The following is a 20,144-nucleotide window of genomic DNA, read 5'->3' on the forward strand; positions in this document are numbered from 1 at the left end:
GCTGGCGTTGTTCCAAGGTCTAGAACATCAGCAAAAGAGGCTCCATTGATTCGTGCAATGTAGAATGGCCGTAATGATATAGTCAAACTACTCCTCGGAGCAAGTGAAGTCAAATTAGACTCTTTACATTGACTTGATGGAAAGAAGCCGTTATGTCTACCAGCGCATAGAACGCATGATGAGGTAGTGAAGTGGCTGACCGTGACTGATGGCATTAATATGTCCGCCAGGAATCTTCAGGGACAGACACCGCTGTCTCTAGCTACTGGGAATGATCAAGAGGACATGGTAGGGCATGGGCTCACATTAGATCTTCCATGAAATCAAATGGATTTCACAGCTTTTCGAACACTACTACGGATTTGGAATGGGGTTCGTCATACAAAAAGCCAGGTCCCTACATCTGTATTCTAAGTCTACCGATGGGGATAAAAAAGGTATAGGGGTGAGGTGGGCAGTGCCACCATACACATTTCTTGAATCAGGCAGCATCCAGGGTCATTCTTGGCTTATCAATTAGCTTAAAACTTCATATAAATGAGGATATTGATAGGGAGAAATCATTCAGCCAATAAATAAACTCCGTGACTATGGCTTCCGAAGTGGATTCGAGGAGGGAGGAGCGAATTTCACAGTAACTATTTACAGTAAAATCCATCAAACATTCCTGCGCTTAGAAGATCAGGCACCACAAACTTCGCGGTCGAAGTTCCTACGACGAAAGGCGCCTCTATTTCGTTAGATTACCGAAAGCTTTACGACACTCTTGGCTACTAGGCATAAATGTTGTACCAGTAGATATTGGCCAATCTACAAATCCGAGTGCTGACGAACGGGAGGCGTTTATCGCAGCAAACATTATCGGTCTCCTCGAAAGTACACCGGATATAAAGCTTGCTATACTGTTTGGAGAATTTCACCTAACAGGATTGCCCTTCAAGTTTCCTTCTCGTCGTTAAATATTATAATCGACTATACTAACGTATACATTCCGGCATCATGAGCGGAATACCGAGTAGTTGGACACCTATGACACATCGTAGGTGCAATACAGTACCACTTAACATCTCAACAACCAAAACACATCATAACGAGATATTAAGATATATAATCAAGATCGTATTCCCCATCTACTGGCGAATGGCATGACAATGCAATGCTTTCTGGCACGTTAGTGAATCCTGACTATGAACTGGCTCTAAGCAATATCAGCAAAAAAGCTGGTCTGGTTGACTCGCTTCGCAATATCGATAGTAGCGTCTGCGTAGTTCACGTGCTCTGCGGTCTCTGTGCGTCTAGCGATGTCAATCGAGGTCGTGGCGTCCTCAGCACGAAGAACCAGCCGCACCGCCAAAACAGCTAAGCCGAAGCTGAAATGAGAGCGCGTAGCAGCATTGTAGTCTTCAGCACGTTGACCACAGGAACCCCTATTTGATCAGAAATGTGTCACTTATAGCGCATCACTCCAAGTCTGTCCAAAGCAAGACAACTTGTCACCTTTGAACGATATAACTCCCTCTGTTTCAGCAGTCAGCACAACCCGAAAATTGTGTCCCAGTGGGATAAATTGGCGATATAGAGACCATACATACCCATATCGGTTGATGTCAGCTGATTATTAGGTTTGCAAGTTGCTTGAAGCATTGGCGGCCGGGGGCGGCTTCGCCCATGTCGCACGAGCCCTTAATCCCGTCACGATTGGATAGGAACCCACCACTATGTAGGATCGGTTAGAACACTAGGCAGCCAGTGATAGATTCGTTCATTGCATACTTCACGCGCGGGGTCAACTGTCCATTATCATTTGCGAAGCAGTGAGTCAGATGAATGTAGGCTTGCTGCTGTTTACTACCATCGCAATAGCAGGACATTCCCCCATCATTACTAACCGTACACAGGTTCCAATCAAGCTGGCAGTCGGACTGGGTTATGGTGGGGCCAGCCCGGGAGAACAATACGTTTATAGCGAGCAAAGTGATAAAGATCAAGCACATCTTTAATGTTACAGTACCGTTGCAGCAAACAGCTAATCGACTGACAATGGGTAAGTTTAGGGTGATGGGGTGTGGAGGCAAGAGATGCTTATATAGGTTGCACTGTATGCTTGTTTCGTGCCAATTCTGTCCCCCCGGAGGCCCTCTTTGTTCCGTACAGTAACTAGGTTAAACAGTAACTTACGCATGGACGGCTGTGGCGGACACAGAAGTTCAACCCTGGGAAAGGAAACTCTGAGGAAAACACGGGCAGGAAGGGCCAGGCTACCCGAGCCGTGATTGACCAAAAGAGCCAAATTTGGACACCAGAATGGAAGTATTTCCGGACCGCCAGATTACAATTCGGGTATTGATTGTGACGTTCCTGTGACAATCTATCGTAACACCTGCCGTCACAGATACACGAGCCCGGTCGCATGAGCCAAACTTCAGAGCCAAAACTTTCACGAAGTACAGTAGGTAGATATCAATATCTGTATGTAGTTCAATAGTGACTGCCTGGAATTATACGGATAGTAAAAATTAGACATCCAGGACCCCTGTGACGCTGGAGCGAGAAAAGATTCTTGTTCCGCAGTGTATCTTCTATTCCGGTTGACGGCTGTTCGCGAAGCCATCTCTCTATCAACTCGATGTATTATTGACCTCGCAATAGATAGCATTCAATTGAAGAGGCAGAGGATAATCCACACATGTTTTTATACGATAATAATTCTATTTGATGAACTTCTCTCCAATTGTGTTACAGGTACCTGTGAGGCGTTTCGGCACTCCGCCTGATTTCGGCACCTCATTTACACGTTACCTGTAGGAATTTGGCAATTTCGTTGCTCACTGAAGTTGCAGACTAAGTAGAGAATCGAGTACTGTATGATTTTATTCTTTTTCTATTTTCGTATACCCACAATTGTCTGATGACCGAGACATAGGCGCAAAAAATAAATAAGACAACTGTGCGCGCGTTTCCTTTCATATTCTTCCCCAGTTACCCTTCAAACTTTCTTTGCCCCTACCGAAAATGACACGAGATCTCAACCACCTTCAATACTTCTTCGGCCAGGTCGTTGGCGATCCTTTACACCGGACTCAGTGCCTGTGGGCCAAATGTGACAAGATCGTCTCTAAAGCGTCTCGGACGAATGCCGCCATTGTGCTGATGATTCAACGGCGAAACCCGGCTGATTCACTGGAGCACGTTGTTCGTTCGGCGACACGAAGTATGCTCTGCAGGAGTTGTAGGCAGAACTGGAAACGACGCACAGCTTGCACCCGGGACTATCTAGCTTTGTTGTCCGCACGAACTTATCGCGGAGAGCGGACAAAGTCGCAAATACCACCTCAATCCATACACATGTGCTCCTTGCCATGTCGAGATCACGATCCAAGATCCAACTCATGTATATGATCACTGTCACTACAAGATTTACCATGAGACTCGCTGGCATGCGTACGGCGATGTAAAGAAAGCTTGGCGTGGAAAATGGTGGATCGTTCCACACGACAAGCTGCTCTGCGATGTCAGGCTAATCTCGACTGAGATTTGTGACGATCATCATACCAGCAAGGGACAGAATATTAGGAATGTGGAAGACAAGTTGACTCTTTGCTTCTGCATGAAATATCTCCTCGATGCAAAAGCCTCTGTAAAGAAACATCTATTCGTTTCGAGGGACACCACTATCCTGAATCAGAAAATCCATGAAGTGGGGAACTTGGAATTGTCCGTCAACAGGAACGATTAGGAAAGGAACAATGACACTGGTACAACGGTACAACGCAGTAAAAGTTGAGCCTGTCTCAGAATGAGGACTAAAGAAACAGGTCAAACACGGAAAGAGCAATGTGTAGATAAGATGATATCCCATTATGAAATACCCAATCACTTTCCAATTATGGATCATGTCGTTTGATCAACAGAAACCAGCGGGACACGTAGCGTGTTCCAACTCCAGAGTATTGATACCAACCCGTGTTCCCCCTGCCCGCTCAAGATTGAGGTACTTTGGAAGACAACAGCGGCAAAGTTAATCAAGTGGGCGGCTACTAAAATAAGCTCGATTTCAAATAATATTCCGTTATCTCACAGATACATTGTTTCATTGCCGCCCAAGATTACGTTGATCTGTTAGCATATTTCATCCGTTTCTAACTTTCTGTGGCAATTTCTGCTACGGTACCCAACCAGGCGTTGTCTGCGAATTCAGCTTATAATTCTGGGTAATGGGATCCCTTTGATCAATACCTACATGAGAATATATATTACATTGTTCACTCTAAACCCTTGTCATTCGTTCGAAATTCTCAAGTTCATTGTCTGCTGATAAAGGATGGGTTTGTACAGCCCGTTACATACAAAGCGCACTGAACATGCACTGTATGAATTTGTAGCTAGTGGTGTACATAGTGGTATGAATTTCGAATGTCAGAGGATGTGCTTGAGACCTAAGGGTATCTCAATCCACTCGGGACCTCACGGTACAACCAAAAAGGGTAGGTTTATATCAGAAAGTGGCAAGGAATGAATTGCATCAATGAAGAGGATCCATCCCTGGCGCTCCTACATCACCAATGGGGCAATCGCGAAGTTGCGCAGCACCTATGACTGCATCAAGGTATTCACCGGACTGGAAGACGAACTCAGCATGACAAGGGATTCGGGAATACAATCACCTTGAAACCAAACACAGTAGGAATATTGTGTCTGCAGACAGGCCGACCGGCTGTATGGGTTCACTCGCCTGGTAGCTTTATTGAAGGTAGTGGGATGTTGCTGCCGCGGCTTTGAGCTGTTTAGGCAGGCTATTAGGCTGGAAAAATATGATTGTTCTTTCAGCAGAAATGAAGAGAACCGAATTATGTCAACTTAATCGAATGAGCGTGACTGGACACAAAGAATGTTTTTACGTTAGTTAAAGTGGCCAGGAGGAATCTGCGGTTCGCGGGATACTCTCCTGGCCAGCCTTCCTAGAAATCCACATCTGCGATTCCGCGTTGGGACGTAGGCTGGGCACGGCTAACCTGAAACGTTCTGCTATTAGGACGTGTCCACATGGCCGCTGTACTTGGATGCCGCCGGCCATATATTCGCCCATTCCTATTATCTTACATCTCCAAGACCACTGCCTGAGAATCATTACTCGGTCCTCCGAGCAAAGGCGGAATACAGGGAATGATAGAAGCCCTTGAGAACCGTGACCTTTAATTTAAGCTATATTTGACCCCACTGACCCGGCTCATAGCGGGCAATTGGACTGTCGTACGGCACATGCCTAAGCCCCAGTATTTCGGGGTCGACTACTCATATCTCTGATGGCAGGTCCATCTGCCGCAGACCTTGGTCTGTGGTGACCAGTCCTCTGGGGAGCTCCTTTGGTAAGTGAGATTTATTCGTTCATAGTCTGGACGACCGCACCTGCGGTTGTTGACCACTGTCAGTGTCCCGCAACGGGCTCATCGGGACGGGGCTGGTTGTTCTCGTGAATCGTGCCGATATCACTTCGCCAAGCCGGACGGTCGGCAAGGATGACACGGTCAACGCTCACTACGTTCGGTTGGAGGCCTTTGTTGGGGCACCACTATCTTCACATCTGGGTCTATGAAATGATTGCAGAGAGGTATATCGGGCTGGATGGCTGGTCATATGCAAAATGGAAATCCGAGAGGGAGCCTGCCTCGTGTCTTATCGACCTAGACAAATGATGCAGCAAAGAGACTTAAGTGGCAGCGAGGAAACCAAAGTTAGGTGCAGCAAAATTACTGACGGCAACTTGTACTTTACATCAGCGTCGTGGGTTTGGAGTCATCAATTCACGTAGACTTCAAGCAGAACGTCTTTTCGTCCCATCCAAATCTGCGCCTCAGATGCCTGCCAATGTTCCGAGCGGCGTGAAATTCATATTTCGAGTGTGGGTGAGGACTGTGTACCTGAATCCTCTGCCGAGTTTTATAATGAATAAATCCCACCGAGGAGCCAGAGGTAGATTCTGACCGGAAGCCAGCTTCCGTCATTGCAGACATGAAATCTCTCCAGGGGAGCTGCCCCGGGAGCGCACCTTCCCATCTGTGAGGAAGTAGCATTCGAAACACCTGTAGAGATTCATGCGTCACGCTAATCTTTGGGGTTGGAGTGCCGTCTTCTGGTGGCGGTATGGGGAATTCTGACGAAGGCGCTTGCGCAGGCCCCCGTGTTTTGGCCTTCTCGGGTTGCGTATTACCTGTTTGGCTTTTGCTAGGTCTCTGTTGTGTACGATGTGCGAGCTCGAAATCAATCACATCCTGTGAAACCTGAGGAACATGAGGAGCCCTGGGTTCTCGACGACTCATGGGCTCCACCCAGTTGGGAGTACGATATGGTACCCAAGTTGCATCAACGGGCAGTTCCATCTGTTTCAGGTGGTCCAAGATCTCACGATCCGCCTCCGCCCAAAATTTATCGAGGTTGGCTTCTGCACGTTGCATTGCATTCGTCCGCTTGCGCGAGGGTTTCTTGTTCACCGGATAGGCAAATCGCTCTTCCACGGGCGCGACTGACGTAGCCAAATCCGACTGGTTCCACGCCTTGTCCGGCAACAGCCATCTCGCCTTAGCTTTCTCCCAGTCTTGACGGAAAGACGCTTCTTTTCGCTCGAGTGCGCTTCTAATGTTTCTGGCCCACGGCTGGAAAGCAAAGATCTCGCGCACGCACTCTGCCAGTGCAGATAACTCCGAAATGGTCCTCATCACCAGTGGTGACAGGAGGCTGACGGTCGCCTGATCTTTCAAAAGAACGGTATCGAATAGATCCATGAGTGTGGGGAGACCAACGTCTTTCCTAATGTCTTTATTCATGAGCATCGCGACGGTTCTGATTATTCCGCCTTTGGTTGTGTCTTCGCAAGCTTGCTGAGTAGGGAGATACTGAAGCTTTCCGTCTAGGGTTATCGTCTTTCCGAACGAATCTCGCATCAGAGGTGATGGTGGCAAGACTTCCAGAAAGGTTGCGAAGGGCATTTCAAACATCAGCTCCAGCAACCACACCATGTTGGCAAGTGCATCCCCCAAGGGCTGAGAGAGGGCTTCGTGAGGCTCCAAACCTACCCCATGGTCGGCCATCAATTGAGATAGGGCCTGTAGCTGCACCTTCACCGCGGTCCACATTCCCAGGGCAGCATAAGCTTCACGTATCACCACGCGTATGGTGTAATTCCATGATTCCTTTACTTGGACTGGTCGGGCGGAGGGTGACCAGGCCACGTGCTCCATCGCGTGATCCTTTCTCTCACGGAGCATGTCGGCAAAATACCTGGGATCCTCTCGCAGTGCGCGCATGTGGTCCTCCGCTGCATCCAGCTGTGCGTCAACGAAATGGAGTAGAGAGTGCGCATCGAAGTGCACGGGCGACCGATAAAACGAGTGCCTCCTGACGCCCAACAATGCGTTCGCGTTCCGCTGTTCGGGTGACGACTTCGGTACACTTTCCTCGGGCATGTCCTTGCATAACGAGGTTGCAACGTCAGCCAGAAAACGGTACAGGCGCTGTTGCCTCTCTAGAACAAGAAGCCCATCGCCAGCATTCATCCGTATTTGCCTCGTCTTTGCGCAATCCACGTCACGCTTCAGCAGCTCTCCGTATCGATTGCCAGCGTCATTCTAAAACACGACGTCGTAGGTTTCAGCCAAGTGTTTTTCCTGCTGAATATTCGAGGTCATGACGCCAAATTCTACTGCCTCGCGGTCGGCGAAGATGAAATTATAAGGTGGGTCATGGCAACGGGCGCTCAGGAAATCCAAAAGTGTGTTCTCATCCTTCAATGCCCGCAAGCTAATATCAGGCCACATGAATACCGCAGGGTTGTCGGAACTACCATCATAGCCGGTTCGGTTGTACTCCCAGAGATCAGGTCGTTGCAAAATAGGCATCTTTTGCCATGCTTTTTCAAGCCGGTTCTGGCGTTTTTTAGTATTGTACTTCTTCCAACGGAACTCGATGGTCGAATAGTTCTCCATCAACAATTGCAGCCGAGCATAACTCTTTGTAATACTCTCTGACGACTGTAAGATCTTCTCACCGATCTCATCGCTGGTAATTGTCGACATTTTCCTCTTTTTGGGGGGCAGGGGATGACGTTGCTGATGGCAGTGGACAGTCAGGGGTCAGGGAACAGTCACGTCCGATTCGTCTGTCACGCGTGGATTTACTACCAAGTGAACAGTGAAAAGGGGAACACTCGTTGGCAGCACACCCGCAGATATGCGTGTTGATTCAGCAGCAATGACAATAATTAACTCAGACCGCCACTGGTTATAGAGAGAGAGAGAACCACCTAAGGGGGGGGGGAAGGGGAAACTGGTTATTCAATACCATCAATACCGTATTTTACAAGCGGGGTGTATTACCCGAATACTCTTTCCGACAACGGGCGGGATATATGACTAAAATTGCGTATGCGGGTGCTTGGATGTAACTATTCGAGAATTGAATACATTGCAAAAGATCATAAGCGGAAGTCTTGCCGTAAGAGACGAATTCAAAAGTGCCACTGAGTAAAGCAAGGGAAAGCCGGAGGGAAGCTGCGAGAAAGAGCCAAATTTGGACTCCGGAATAAAAGTATTTCCGTAACACCAGATCACAGTACAATACGGTCATGATTGTGACAACCCTGTGACAATCTGGGGTAACAGCTGTCGTAACAGATGGATAAGTTCGGTCGCATGAAGTACCCAGACCCAACTTCAAAGACACAACTTTCACGAGACATGGAAGGAGACATTAATATCTGCCTGAAATTATACGTAACGTAAAAATCAGATATCCTGGACCCCTGTGACGCCGGAGCGAGAAATGATTTTTGTTCCACAGTGTACCTTAATTCCCCGTTGACGGAAGTTCGCGCAGCCCCCTCTGGATCAACTCGATATATCATTGACCTAACAATAGAGAGCATTCAATTAGAGAGGCAGAGAATAACACACATGTAATTGTATATAATAATAGTTCCTTTTCCTGTTGTTCCTTTTCCTGTTTTTATCTCCAATTGTGTTGCAGGTATCTAGGAGCCTTTTCAGCACACCTACACACCGCCTTATTTCGGCACCTCATATATCCGTTAGCCTTGGCATGGACAGTCTTTTTGATCCGCCTTTCGGCGGAAGGACATGACGAACACTTGATAACGTAACTTAGTTCTCGGTCAACCCAATAACCCCAAAACCCCATATTAAATGCGATTTTTCACAACTTCATATTTCAACCCATAAGGCGCATGGTATAGTCTTAGGACAATTCAGTTATTTTATCAGGCTGGAAATAATTTAGGGTGCGATAACATTGGTATATATACCTATATTGCTCTCTTGGAGCGTATTTTTGGTAATATGGGTAAATAGTACTTTTATGAATATTTCATTTATCCTACGCTGTTTCTAATACTAAGGATTTACATATTAACGTCAATCCCTCTGCAACCGCCTCCCGCCGCACCCACTCAACCTCAAGATACTTTGGAATCAAACACCTAAACGAGAACAATGCGCGATTTAGTTGCGGCAAAAGCAAGATTATATTGTTTGAGACTACTTAACCCTCGATAAAGTCCAATTTTCACCCAAAATTACGTCCATCTTTGTGTATGTTTCAACGCGAGAATTGCGACCGTGTGCTTTGGGTTATCTCTTAAAATTCGGTCAAATCCAACATGGCTCACAAATTCCAATTCTTCAGGGTTAAATGCTTTACCCCAATAGTAAGTAGATACGTTATAATAGATTCAACGAAAGGATTTCACCTTTTCCTTGCGGTTTGTAGTTAAAAAATCTTGATATACTCTCGCTCCCTGAGACTCTTGGGATACATTTCTTGCTTACTAAGAAGACACGTAAAATTACAATACATACGGTGTTGTAACAGATCTGTCCCGTAAACAACAAAGTCCAAATTTTGACCTGCATATAGTCACATGATTTTGGCTTCGTTGGGTCTGAGAATGATCGACTTGAACTCCTCATTGACGTCATCCGGACTCCGGCGGCCTGCTCCACGCACCAAATATCATCAACCACCATAAACTGGCTAATCGGACAGGATTTAAGCTTATGCGGCATCATCCCTACATATCCACTTTTAATCTCCTCCTCGCCCATACCTGAATTTTCTTACACTGTTGGATTCCTTTACAGGAGCATATTCACCTTTCGTATGCTTATCTCCAGCTCTCTTGTCAAAGTCATCAGCAGCTAGGCGAACTAATTCGCACCTAGTTCGTTAATACCATTCTACAATGAAAACTTTCCCTGAAGCCGATGTTATCTGGTGGAATGCTTCCAACTACTACGTTCACTGTCCATTCTGTGACGATGTTCATCGCCACGGCATAAACTGGGAGGCGGGGAAGTTGAGATACTCCCATTGTGAAATGATGGAGAGTTATTCATGCTGCTTCCCCTTGAACGACCAAGGTGAGGTCGCGTATGAAATCGACAAGAAACGAGGACGTTATAACAACATTTTTGTATCGCATGAGAGCGATAGGGAGGATGACGATGATGTTGATCGTCTGGCGATCCAATTAGCTCAAAAGGCTACGGTTGCAGTACACAGAGAAGAAACTTTTGCGAGTATTCACCAAAACGCAAAGGAGATCATCATTACCAATCCAGGACATGGAATCGGCCCATTTAAACAGAAAAGAATTTCGCAGCCGATTAGTGACTGCGCCCTCGGGGATGTGAAAGCGGTTCAGAATTATTTGGAGACATCTAGTGAAGCCCACTTATTTCTCGAGGGCCGTGATTCCGATGGTCAAACGAACCTTATCAAGGCAGCAGCTCAACAGAGCTTACCGATGGTATCGCTTCTCATTGAGCATGAGGCTGAAGTAAATGCTGCTGCCAATAGTGGAAGGACTGCGTTGATGGAGGCAGCACTCTTTGGTTGGGTCGAGAACGTCAAGGTTCTCCTCGAGAACAATGCAGACAAAAGTATGCGAGATAGCGAAAACCGACAGGCCATTGATTTTGCTCAAGACAAGCACCGAAACAAACGAGAGATATACGATCGTACCGGGGGCAACTCCATGTCTTCATCTAATCGACGACTGGGTTATATCGAGGACCCATTCCTGAGAGACATTGATCGTCAGGAAATTGTACGCCTCCTCGGAGGAGAGAACCGGAAGTCAAAAATTGTTTTTGGGAGACCTCCCACCTTAATCATGTCCGAGTCCTACTCTTTCAAACACTCGCCAATGCAAGACTCGCTTGTATTATATGGGCCAATTGAAGAATATCCGATTAGCCGAAGATCGCAGACGGTGGCGCGCCTGGAACGAGGCGGGAAATTCCCTTCCGTTGGCGCTATGAGCGGATGGTCACATCCCTCTGTCCAGTCTCTCAGGGTCGACGGCAGGCAGTGGACCGATGATGTATTTTACATCTCGGAAGTCGTGGGCCATCTTTTGCCTTGTCACAACTACGATCAGGGTAGAGATGGTCAATGCAATGCTTGTCACGCAGAAAAGCAGTTGATTGCATACTTCATTGATCGTCATGTATTCCTCCCACGCGATGGACAGCCGGACTCAGAACTGGAGACAGAGATTGAGTTAAATGACGATAAGCTTGAGGAGTTCCTTTCAACGACTCAAACGGGACGCCAAGTTACGTCTCTCAGAAAGAGAAAGAAGGACCTAGAGAATGAGCTATTCGATGGGGATGAAAAGCTCGTCGGTAAACATGATCAAATCCGGGCTTTAAAGTTGGAGCTCAAATCTGTTGAAACCACCCTAAACCGGCTAATCGCTACACCCCAAGCCAGGCCGCTTTTATGGTTAGAAAGCCAACTGGAGGTTCTAAATCACCAAAAAGACAGACATGAGGACCTGACCAGAATGGCTAATGCGCCACCCCCGGCTTCATTAACCGAGGCGGTTATATTGATCAGCTCGCCTCCTTGCCAGGACTGCATCATGTTCAAAGACAAAGTCAATAGTTTTTTTGGGTTGTCTTTACAATTATTCGCGGCACTTTGACTTATCCCAGCTTTGAATAGGTACACAAAGACAATTACGGATTCGTGAGGAATGCTGAGGTTTCAGCCGTCTTTAATACCGTACCGCTGAAGGTTTCTTGATATTTATCATGTGACTTGAGAGCTTCTGTCGCTCCGTCCTCACTGAGACGGGCTAGCTTTGTTCATACTTTGAAATGCCAAAATTGCGCTATGATCTCTTGGACTGTAGCACATATATATTGCATAATTAATCACAATCTAAAAGTAACCTAACTGACAAAAGCAGAAAGAAAGGCGGCCTGTCAAAAGCTAATAACCGAGCAGTAATCTTTAAAGCCCCAGGTTTGTATTTCATCCTCAGCCCTTCGTACATCGTCACTGCAAGATCGTTTCGCTCGACGCCCACTGCTGGAAGTTTTCTTGCGCTTTCCACCCTGCGAGGCCTTTTTTGCTTCAAGGTTGCGCTGGGCCTCGATTATATCCTCATAGCTCATGACTTTAGCATTGCCCACCTTGCGTGCTGGCTTTGATGTTCGAGTTCGTTTTTCATTGTTCTGTACCAACAGCCGGTCGTTGTCATTACGAAGAAGTGCACGGTCCGCAAATGCCTTCTCCGCAGCGTGGGCAAGACGGTTGACGAGAAGCTTAGAATCTTCGTCCCACCCACGAGCTTCTTTTGCATCTTACGACACAGCGATTTTAGACCGTCAGCCGTGATGGGTGTTTGTGGTGTTTGTAGCAGCTCTACACTGTCAGAGTAACGGACCACTGTAGCAACATTCCCCCTGTTGGAGCAACTGGCTCTTGGAGGCGGCTGAATGTCCTTCCAGTACCCGGTCAGGATTCCAAGGAAATAATCCAGTTTTAGACCAGCCCGCGTTGATGTTACGAGGCGTTACAGCAGAGCTTCGCGCCCGGCTATAAAGGGATGTGAAATGCTCCAACCGCACAGCATTAGCTCCACCCCCCGATATAACAGTTCTACTTGTTCCCGATAGGCAGTTTTCAGTGCACTGAACACACCCACATCACACGGCTGAAGCTTATGCGAAGTATGTGAGGAAGTCGGCAGGGAATGATGTTATTTGCAAGACAAAACTTCAAGACCTCGAGGGACTCATGCGCAGCGAACCCGTCGCTGATCAAAAGGCGCGGCCGCTTACAGCACGAGCCTTCGTCTGAGGGTCAAAGACATGCTGGATCCAGTACAGGTTGATGGAGCTGTCTGTGTATCCATTCTTTGAGCAGGCAAAATGCCATCCGGGAGTGGGGTAAGTGGTCCAATTACTACGGTGGGTGAAGCAGGCCAAACAACCCAGGGGATTCAGAGACCTACCATCTGCTGATAGGCACTCAACGGCAGTAACCATTTTCCGTTTTACAGCAGCACCACGATATTTACACATCTCCTCCCGCCCTACTAACACCTTGAGAGCACCCAAACGCTCAGGAGGACGCCTGTCTCGTCCATGTTATAAACATTCTCGGCGAGGATCGCCGGATTGTCCAGCTCCGTCTTGATGACGCGCGAAACCAATCCTGCACCTTGTCGTAGATGTTGTGATCATGTCTCTTCCAGTCTATTGCTTTTAGTGTCCTCGATGTCAGCTCCGGGTGACGTTTGTAAAATGCTTGTGGCCAGTTCTTCCCTGGTGGGCGAGTGTCTTCATTGGCGACCGGGATTGGCATATGTGATGAGCGTCGGCGGGCGATCTCCCGGGCCAGAGCACGTAAGAATTTGACCGGGAGGGGGTAACCATTCTTCGATAACCGTAGCACGTATTCCAGCAACGACTTTTCTTCCTGCGGGAGTAAGGTATTGCTGTTCCACAGCCGCTCCTTTTTGGAAATCCTACCATGGTCACGATCACGTAGCGTAGAGCTTGGAATACCGCTAGACCTCGATAGGGCAGAGTAATTTTTGGGCTGTTCAGACTGTTCGTTTAGTGCGAGCAGAGTTGTTGCTGGGTCGTTGTGCTCGTTCATCGGATTTAGAGTGTTTCGGCGTGACAGGGAAAAGTGAAATTGGCTCTGGAGGTGGGCAACACGACTGACCCCGAGAAGCACGTGGGCAGAAATCTCTAAAATTAGAATCTTTACATTACATGCTCTGCGCAGTACGCTTTGTATGTAATGGGCTGTACATAATACCATCCTTAATAAGCAGACCATGTACCCTAGTAAATTCATGTGCGAACAAACAATAAAAATATTTCAGATGTGGACAGTGTGTAGAGGTTATAATTCTAGTAATTATTAATCGGAGGTATCTGTTTACTAAAAATTTCAAGCTTAATTCTTAAATAACGACTGAGTTGGGGACCATGGAAGCTTAGCACCAATTTGCCACAGAAATCTGGTTAGCAACGAAAGTTTATTTGGGATGAAATAAGCCAACAAATCAACGTAATTTTGGGTGGAAGCTGAACAGTCTATAATGAAGATATTAAAATCTTATTTCAAGTTGAGCTTAAGGATCCGCCACCAGTTGGTTGACTTTGCGGCATTGTCTTCCAAAGTACCTCAATCCTGAGCGGGTACGAGGGCACGGTTGCGGTGGGACAACGTTACTCAAAATCGAACATAACCTGCTTCTAGTTGTTGATACACCTTGACCTGAAAAATCGCATTTAGTATGGTGTTTTGGGGTTATCAGGTTAACCGGGAGTTACGTTACAGTGCGTGCACATTGAACTCGACACACAGAAAAATCACCGTCTAGGCAATATGGATCGAGAACGGTCTCACCACTTAACAGAACTTCGATCAATCAGTGCACGTTACGCAAATATGCTAAAGCTTGCATTACTAGCACACGGACCATTCTACAACAGCCTCCAAGTGCGGCGAGTAGGTCCTGATTCAAATAGGGGGGTCACTCAGAGTGCCGGGGAAATGTGCTCGGACGTTTACGTTATATGTATTTCCGTGGACAACAGTCGCTCAAATCTATTTCAAAAAGAGACATCAATGCCGAAGATTCGGCACATCCTCCAGACTCAATGGCTGCTATGCCTGCTTTCTGGCAGGAGAAAAGGATGATAAAGGCGCGATATTTTCCGGGCCTTTGGACGTCTGTGATGGCGTTGCCTCTCATGAGGATCAAATTTTGATCATGATCTTGACCAACGAATCTTGTCCAACCCATTAGACGCAATCCTATTGTCGGCCAGAACGTGTCGCCAGAACGTGTCGCCAGAACGTGTCGCCAGAACGTTCCGGTTCTAGCTCATCTATGAGGACGTTGAAACGCAGGTCTTCCATCATACTCTAGACAAGCAACTGTGCCCAGGTAAGACTGTCCGGGTCTACCTAGACTGAGAGTTGAGGGCAGACCAAGGAGTTTGCTCGGAAGATTACCCTAGAAAGTACAGCTAAGCTTACGTGATTTTCTATCTTCTCCAGCATAGACGTACCTGAAGTTGCACTAGATAATCTCGTGAACTGCTTGGAAAGTACCGATGTCTCCCATTCGGAGACTCAGTATCAGCACGGAGGGTTTCCAATATAGCATCGGGCAAGCCCAACGCCAACTGGGATGGTGCAGTACAGTAGAGAAGCCATACGGTCAAACTTCAAAACTAAATTAGATTCCACATGTTCTCTAAAGATAGCAGAAGACAGACGAAGTTGGAGAGTGAGAACACAGTCCGGGCGCCTGAGAAGCCGACCTAATAATACCTAATAATACGACATGGCTACATATGGATGTTCGCAGGATCTTTGACATGTGGCCTCTGCATATTTATCTTCGATGGCCGATTCAACATGTTGACTCGAGTGATTTATTTCCTTTCTTTTCTTTCTTCTTTTTGGATGTTTCACAGGTGCGAGGGAAGAGATATGTCTCGTCTTCCCAAAAATAAGAAGTCATTGTGCCGTGATGCTCTTCTTGCTCCAGAGCTCTAAATAGGTTCGCTCCATTACACATACCTACGATCGGCCCAAGATGATGCTGTAATCTGACACCGTTTGGACCGATCGTTCATTTACAATGGCGTGTGTTTGAAATAGAAATGGGACTGAAAAAGAAGAAGGGAAAGAAAGGGGACACTACTTCCAATTATACTGTATTCGGATCCTCAGAAAAGGAAAGCTAACCTATCTCAAACGCCATGCACTTAGAGTGTCATGAAAAAAAATACACGAGTTAGGAGTTCTTCGCAATCAGGATGCCTTTCACTTTAAGTCCGAGATCGTGCGCGGAGAAGAGTTCAAATGTTCTCGTACTCTCGAGAGGAGTTTATGCGGGATTACGCAGCAATACAAGCCCCGGAGGACCGACTAGGCCCTGGTGATCCTACGGCGCCCCTTTTCACATGCAAGGGCAAGGAGAAAATAATGACCGTTAAGGCCAGCACGCCCTCTCCTTCGCAGCTCCACGACAAATAGCGGTCGCATCTTGACGTTCTCAGGGCCTTGCCTTCGGCAGGGTCTCAGATGTCAAAAAGTGTTGCAAAGCGTCACATCACTACAGTGTACTCTACGTAGCAATATGTAAGGCCTAGATTTACTTTGTACCATGACCAATAAGGCCGATTCCGTTGATAGATCTTTGATCGTCACGATGGCTCTACCATCCTTTCCTACAGATGCTCAGGTCAGTGGCCGAGATGTTTAGCGTGTCTGGTATCTTTATTCTGAATCAGCTTCTCAGAGTCCCATTCTAAGCCCCTTGAGCCCAAAGCCTTCCCAGAACCTCGATAAGCTATACCTAGTATGAGCACAGGGTAGCGTAGCGGATACGGAGTATATGAAGATTATGAAATAAGGTGGTATTTCGGTGTAGAGCTTAATCAGATATGTACCTTTATCGCAGTTGCAGGTAGATTCATCAAATGATTCTATTGTCGTGTATCAACGTAAATCACCAGTAATTATCTTCCTCTCTCCTAACGCTCAATGATATCTACTTCAGCGTCAATAAGGTACGGCGGAGATTGGTCTGAGGTGACTGCACCGACAATGACGTCGCCGGGATAGAGAGAGTATATGTACAGCGGTGCTAGAATATTTTCCTCGCTCAAGTGCCACAAGATGGATTCAGAATGTCTAATTTTGAAATTACACGCATAATTCCAGATCTGATGTTATTAAATAAAGTACAGTACTAAGATGGGTGTGTTTTTACAATGTTTGCATGAGGACTCTGTCTCTGAAGTTCGGTCTTGGGACTTCCTTGAGGATGGCACTCGTACACCAATGTTACTACCAATTGTCAGAGGATCTTACGATTACAATCCTGGATTACAATTCAGTGTGTTACGGAAATGACCACACCTGAAACACCTTAACTTGTAATTCATGACCGACTACGGCACACCTCATAAACACAGTAAATGTGATAAATTAAAAACAAAAATATTTGAAAATGTCGTGTTAATTTAATTTAAATTTGTTTTTGATTTATCTATCCCTACAGAAAGTCAGTTTTTGTATTAATTTTAAAAACTTACTATTACCACTTTATATCTCAACAACCATAACTATTTGATGATGAAGATGCTAATTGTATATAATCCAAAATACATAGTTTTCCTACGTGACGAAACTATACTGGCAGAGAAAGTACTCGAAGTGATTGGAGAGATATATATATTTTCATGTTCCCACTTCAAAAATGTACGGCGTCATTTTATGATAGTAAAACATCTAAATTATCATCATTGCCTAAAGCTACAGTACTCTTCTTTCAAATGCCAAGTAAAGCCTACATACTTCTATTTAATTGAAAGTTTAGTATGATTGTTGAGATCTAAAGCGGTATTTTATCACATTTATTATGTGTTTTGGGGTGTGCCGCTGGACTGTGTGAGCTGGTCGGCTGTGAATTACGTTAGTAAAAGCGATGAATTACTACTCAACAACCATATGTCACTTTTACTTGAATATTATGATATAGGCTTTCCTTGGCATGTGAAATGATTTACCTTACCTTTGATTTCGCATTTGGATGATTATTTCTGTGCCTTATCACACAGCTACGCGGTAAATTGACCTGCGGGATGTGAATATATCCGTTGGAGATCTAGAACTTAGGCTGACGCGGGATCACAGTCACGTCCTGCCGATTGAGTTTTCCTGCAGGCGGCGATGGGCGTATATCATGAATCTACGGCATGAGCTTAATCAATCCATGACTAGGTGACCGCTGGAGGGAGGAATAGTCTATCGCTGAGGGTACAAGTTCTGGAGGTGCGGATCAATGGCGGAATCTATGGCGGATATGATTCTATGTTGGAACGCTCGGCCGTATTGTTCTTAACCAGCTATATGCTCACGAGAAGCAGATAGGACCCGTGACTTGCATCCCAGAGTATCTTAAGTCCACTATCTATGCTTTAGAGTCCCGGCCATCTTTTCTAGTCTAACGACGGATGTGGTTTGCTAGTCAGCACGAAATCTTCGAAGAATTGAGATTCTGTGACAATATTTTATGTAGGAGAGTTGTACGTGCCGCTAGCAGCGGGGGACAATGAAGAGCGCAGAGGCACTGAAAGCACCCAGAAACTGACCTCTCACCCAACTGGTCGTCGACCTGAATTGATCCACTCAAAACAAAGGCTGCGACCTTCGATTTTCACAGGCCACACGTGGAGAAGTGGTCTAGAATTGGGTTGGATTGGACGCTTAAAGTCACTGACAAATTGGCCGTGACGGCAGGCTTGCAGCAGTCTGCAAACAACTGGTCCCAAAAGGATGCCTGGTAACCGCAGCGTGGATTTTGCCCAGGTAAAAGCAAATTCGTTGCATGGCTCGAGAACTACCGCCGTCGCCTGCTGGCCAAGCTCACCTCTGCAACTCCGGTCGGTATCCATACAGCAGGGTTATGATGGAGGAAGTTTGTATAGGGGAGTTTTTCGAGAATCGTGACGAAAGGCGAACCGTTCAGACCCTGGCAAAAGCTTGAAGCCATCAGCGCTAGTGATCCGTCGCTCAGTCCACAAAGTTCTTCTGCCAAACGTGAGCATACCACAGTTTGAGGCACCCCCATAGCTACTCTCCGGAGAGCTTGGGCATGCGAGAACTGGCCCTGGCCAGATTGAGCCAGCGGTGGCCAGTCCGTACCATAAAATTGAAGATGTAGGCCAGGGGCGCTTGGGGGTTTTCCCTCAGTGCCATTATTCTCAAGAGGTAGGAAGACCGGGTATTTGCATATGTTCGAAAGGCAACTGCTATGCAGGGAACAGGTCTAGGGTCCGTTTGGTTTTAAATGTCTGCTGCCCGTATGTTGCGCAGCCAGAACACAATATTGGATGAGAAATGATATACAGCGTAAGGCTTTGCTATCGGCCCACCGTCTGTGCTGGCGCTTCTCTGACCCGGGTTTGCTGCATACCCTCAGGAGAAAAGCAGTGGGCCGCAGCGCATATGATAGCATGCACAACGCGGGCTGCGCGAATGTCCCTCTTCGCTTCATTTTCAGATACGCAGAAAAAGATTCAATCACGAGATCAATCCTACTAGTCCTGAGCCTACAGGCTCCTAGGTAAAATCAGAAGCGTAGGGGCCTGCTGTGACCCAAGTGGGCGACTATTTTTCCTTTCCCTCTTCATAGTCAGTCTCCCTTTGCCGGATGGACTTACGGAATATTGACGTTGATCATCCACCCCACTGTCTTTAGATGGATTTCAAGCCGGTCCACGCCTTGCCGAATAGCCCGCTAGCATACGACAGCACGTCTTCGTTCAAGCAATGAGCCACAAGCCCATGATTCAACCTGGTCCGGGAATCATAGCCAGCTGGCTTCATTTTCACCTCACGTTTGGTGCAGAACAAAATGCGCGAACTCTCTCCTAAAAAGCTTGTAGCTCGGGTTGAAGGAAATACATCAGAAAGCTTTAGGAGACAGGGTTGTCCCTCTTGGATGTCACGTACAGATGGCAGTGAATCAATGTTGCAAGAACCGGACGGTTCAGACAGCAGCGAAGAAGGTCAGGCACGTTTCCTTTTGCTGATGGACTTGGAAGCCACGAGATCCGTGGTATGACTTAGCAGGATAAGGCTTGATTTACGTTTCTTTGATGATAGCCTTTTTGGTCGTTTAAATGGAAAGTTAGTTAAGTTGCTGCCCTAGAGCCTGGTGAAGGGGATCAAATCAGTTGGATAATCAGTTACTTTTCCTTGGCAGCACGCTATTCTCGTGAATTGAATTGGGAAGTATA

At 46.7% G+C, this 20,144-nt stretch overlaps 5 protein-coding genes across 5 annotated transcripts; 1 reads left to right on the plus strand and 4 right to left on the minus strand.

The window, feature by feature from the left end:
• Window positions 1–1,198: 1,198 nt before the first annotated feature.
• Window positions 1,199–1,832, minus strand: N7473_013143 (uncharacterized protein; the record flags this gene model as incomplete). Its single annotated transcript, XM_057159082.1, has 4 exons — window positions 1,774–1,832; window positions 1,593–1,716; window positions 1,491–1,518; window positions 1,199–1,427 (listed from the first exon to the last, which is right to left on the minus strand). Exons 2-4 carry the CDS (start codon window positions 1,642–1,644, stop codon window positions 1,199–1,201), a joined length of 309 nt encoding a protein of 102 aa, XP_057002270.1. The 5' UTR covers window positions 1,645–1,716; window positions 1,774–1,832.
• A 3,969-nt stretch (window positions 1,833–5,801) lies between these two features.
• Window positions 5,802–7,550, minus strand: N7473_013144 (uncharacterized protein; the record flags this gene model as incomplete). The annotated part of the gene is made up of 1 exon (XM_057159083.1): window positions 5,802–7,550. The coding sequence occupies one exon, from the start codon at window positions 7,548–7,550 to the stop codon at window positions 5,802–5,804; it is 1,749 nt and encodes a 582-aa protein (XP_057002271.1).
• Window positions 7,551–7,622: 72 nt separating this feature from the next.
• N7473_013145 (uncharacterized protein) lies at window positions 7,623–8,069 on the minus strand (the record flags this gene model as incomplete). Its single annotated transcript, XM_057159084.1, has 1 exon — window positions 7,623–8,069. The coding sequence occupies one exon, from the start codon at window positions 8,067–8,069 to the stop codon at window positions 7,623–7,625; it is 447 nt and encodes a 148-aa protein (XP_057002272.1).
• Window positions 8,070–10,249: 2,180 nt separating this feature from the next.
• Window positions 10,250–11,998, plus strand: N7473_013146 (ankyrin repeat domain-containing protein; the record flags this gene model as incomplete). The annotated part of the gene is made up of 1 exon (XM_057159085.1): window positions 10,250–11,998. The coding sequence occupies one exon, from the start codon at window positions 10,250–10,252 to the stop codon at window positions 11,996–11,998; it is 1,749 nt and encodes a 582-aa protein (XP_057002273.1).
• A 283-nt stretch (window positions 11,999–12,281) lies between these two features.
• Window positions 12,282–13,965, minus strand: N7473_013147 (uncharacterized protein; the record flags this gene model as incomplete). Its single annotated transcript, XM_057159086.1, has 3 exons — window positions 12,282–12,661; window positions 13,316–13,437; window positions 13,514–13,965. The coding sequence occupies 3 exons, from the start codon at window positions 13,963–13,965 to the stop codon at window positions 12,282–12,284; spliced, it is 954 nt and encodes a 317-aa protein (XP_057002274.1).
• Between the last annotated feature and the right edge of the window lie 6,179 nt (window positions 13,966–20,144).

The sequence above is a fragment of the Penicillium subrubescens genome (genome assembly GCF_028828155.1).
Source record: "Penicillium subrubescens strain IBT 31985 chromosome Unknown utg000012l_segment0_segment0, whole genome shotgun sequence".
Lineage (NCBI taxonomy): Eukaryota > Fungi > Ascomycota > Eurotiomycetes > Eurotiales > Aspergillaceae > Penicillium > Penicillium subrubescens.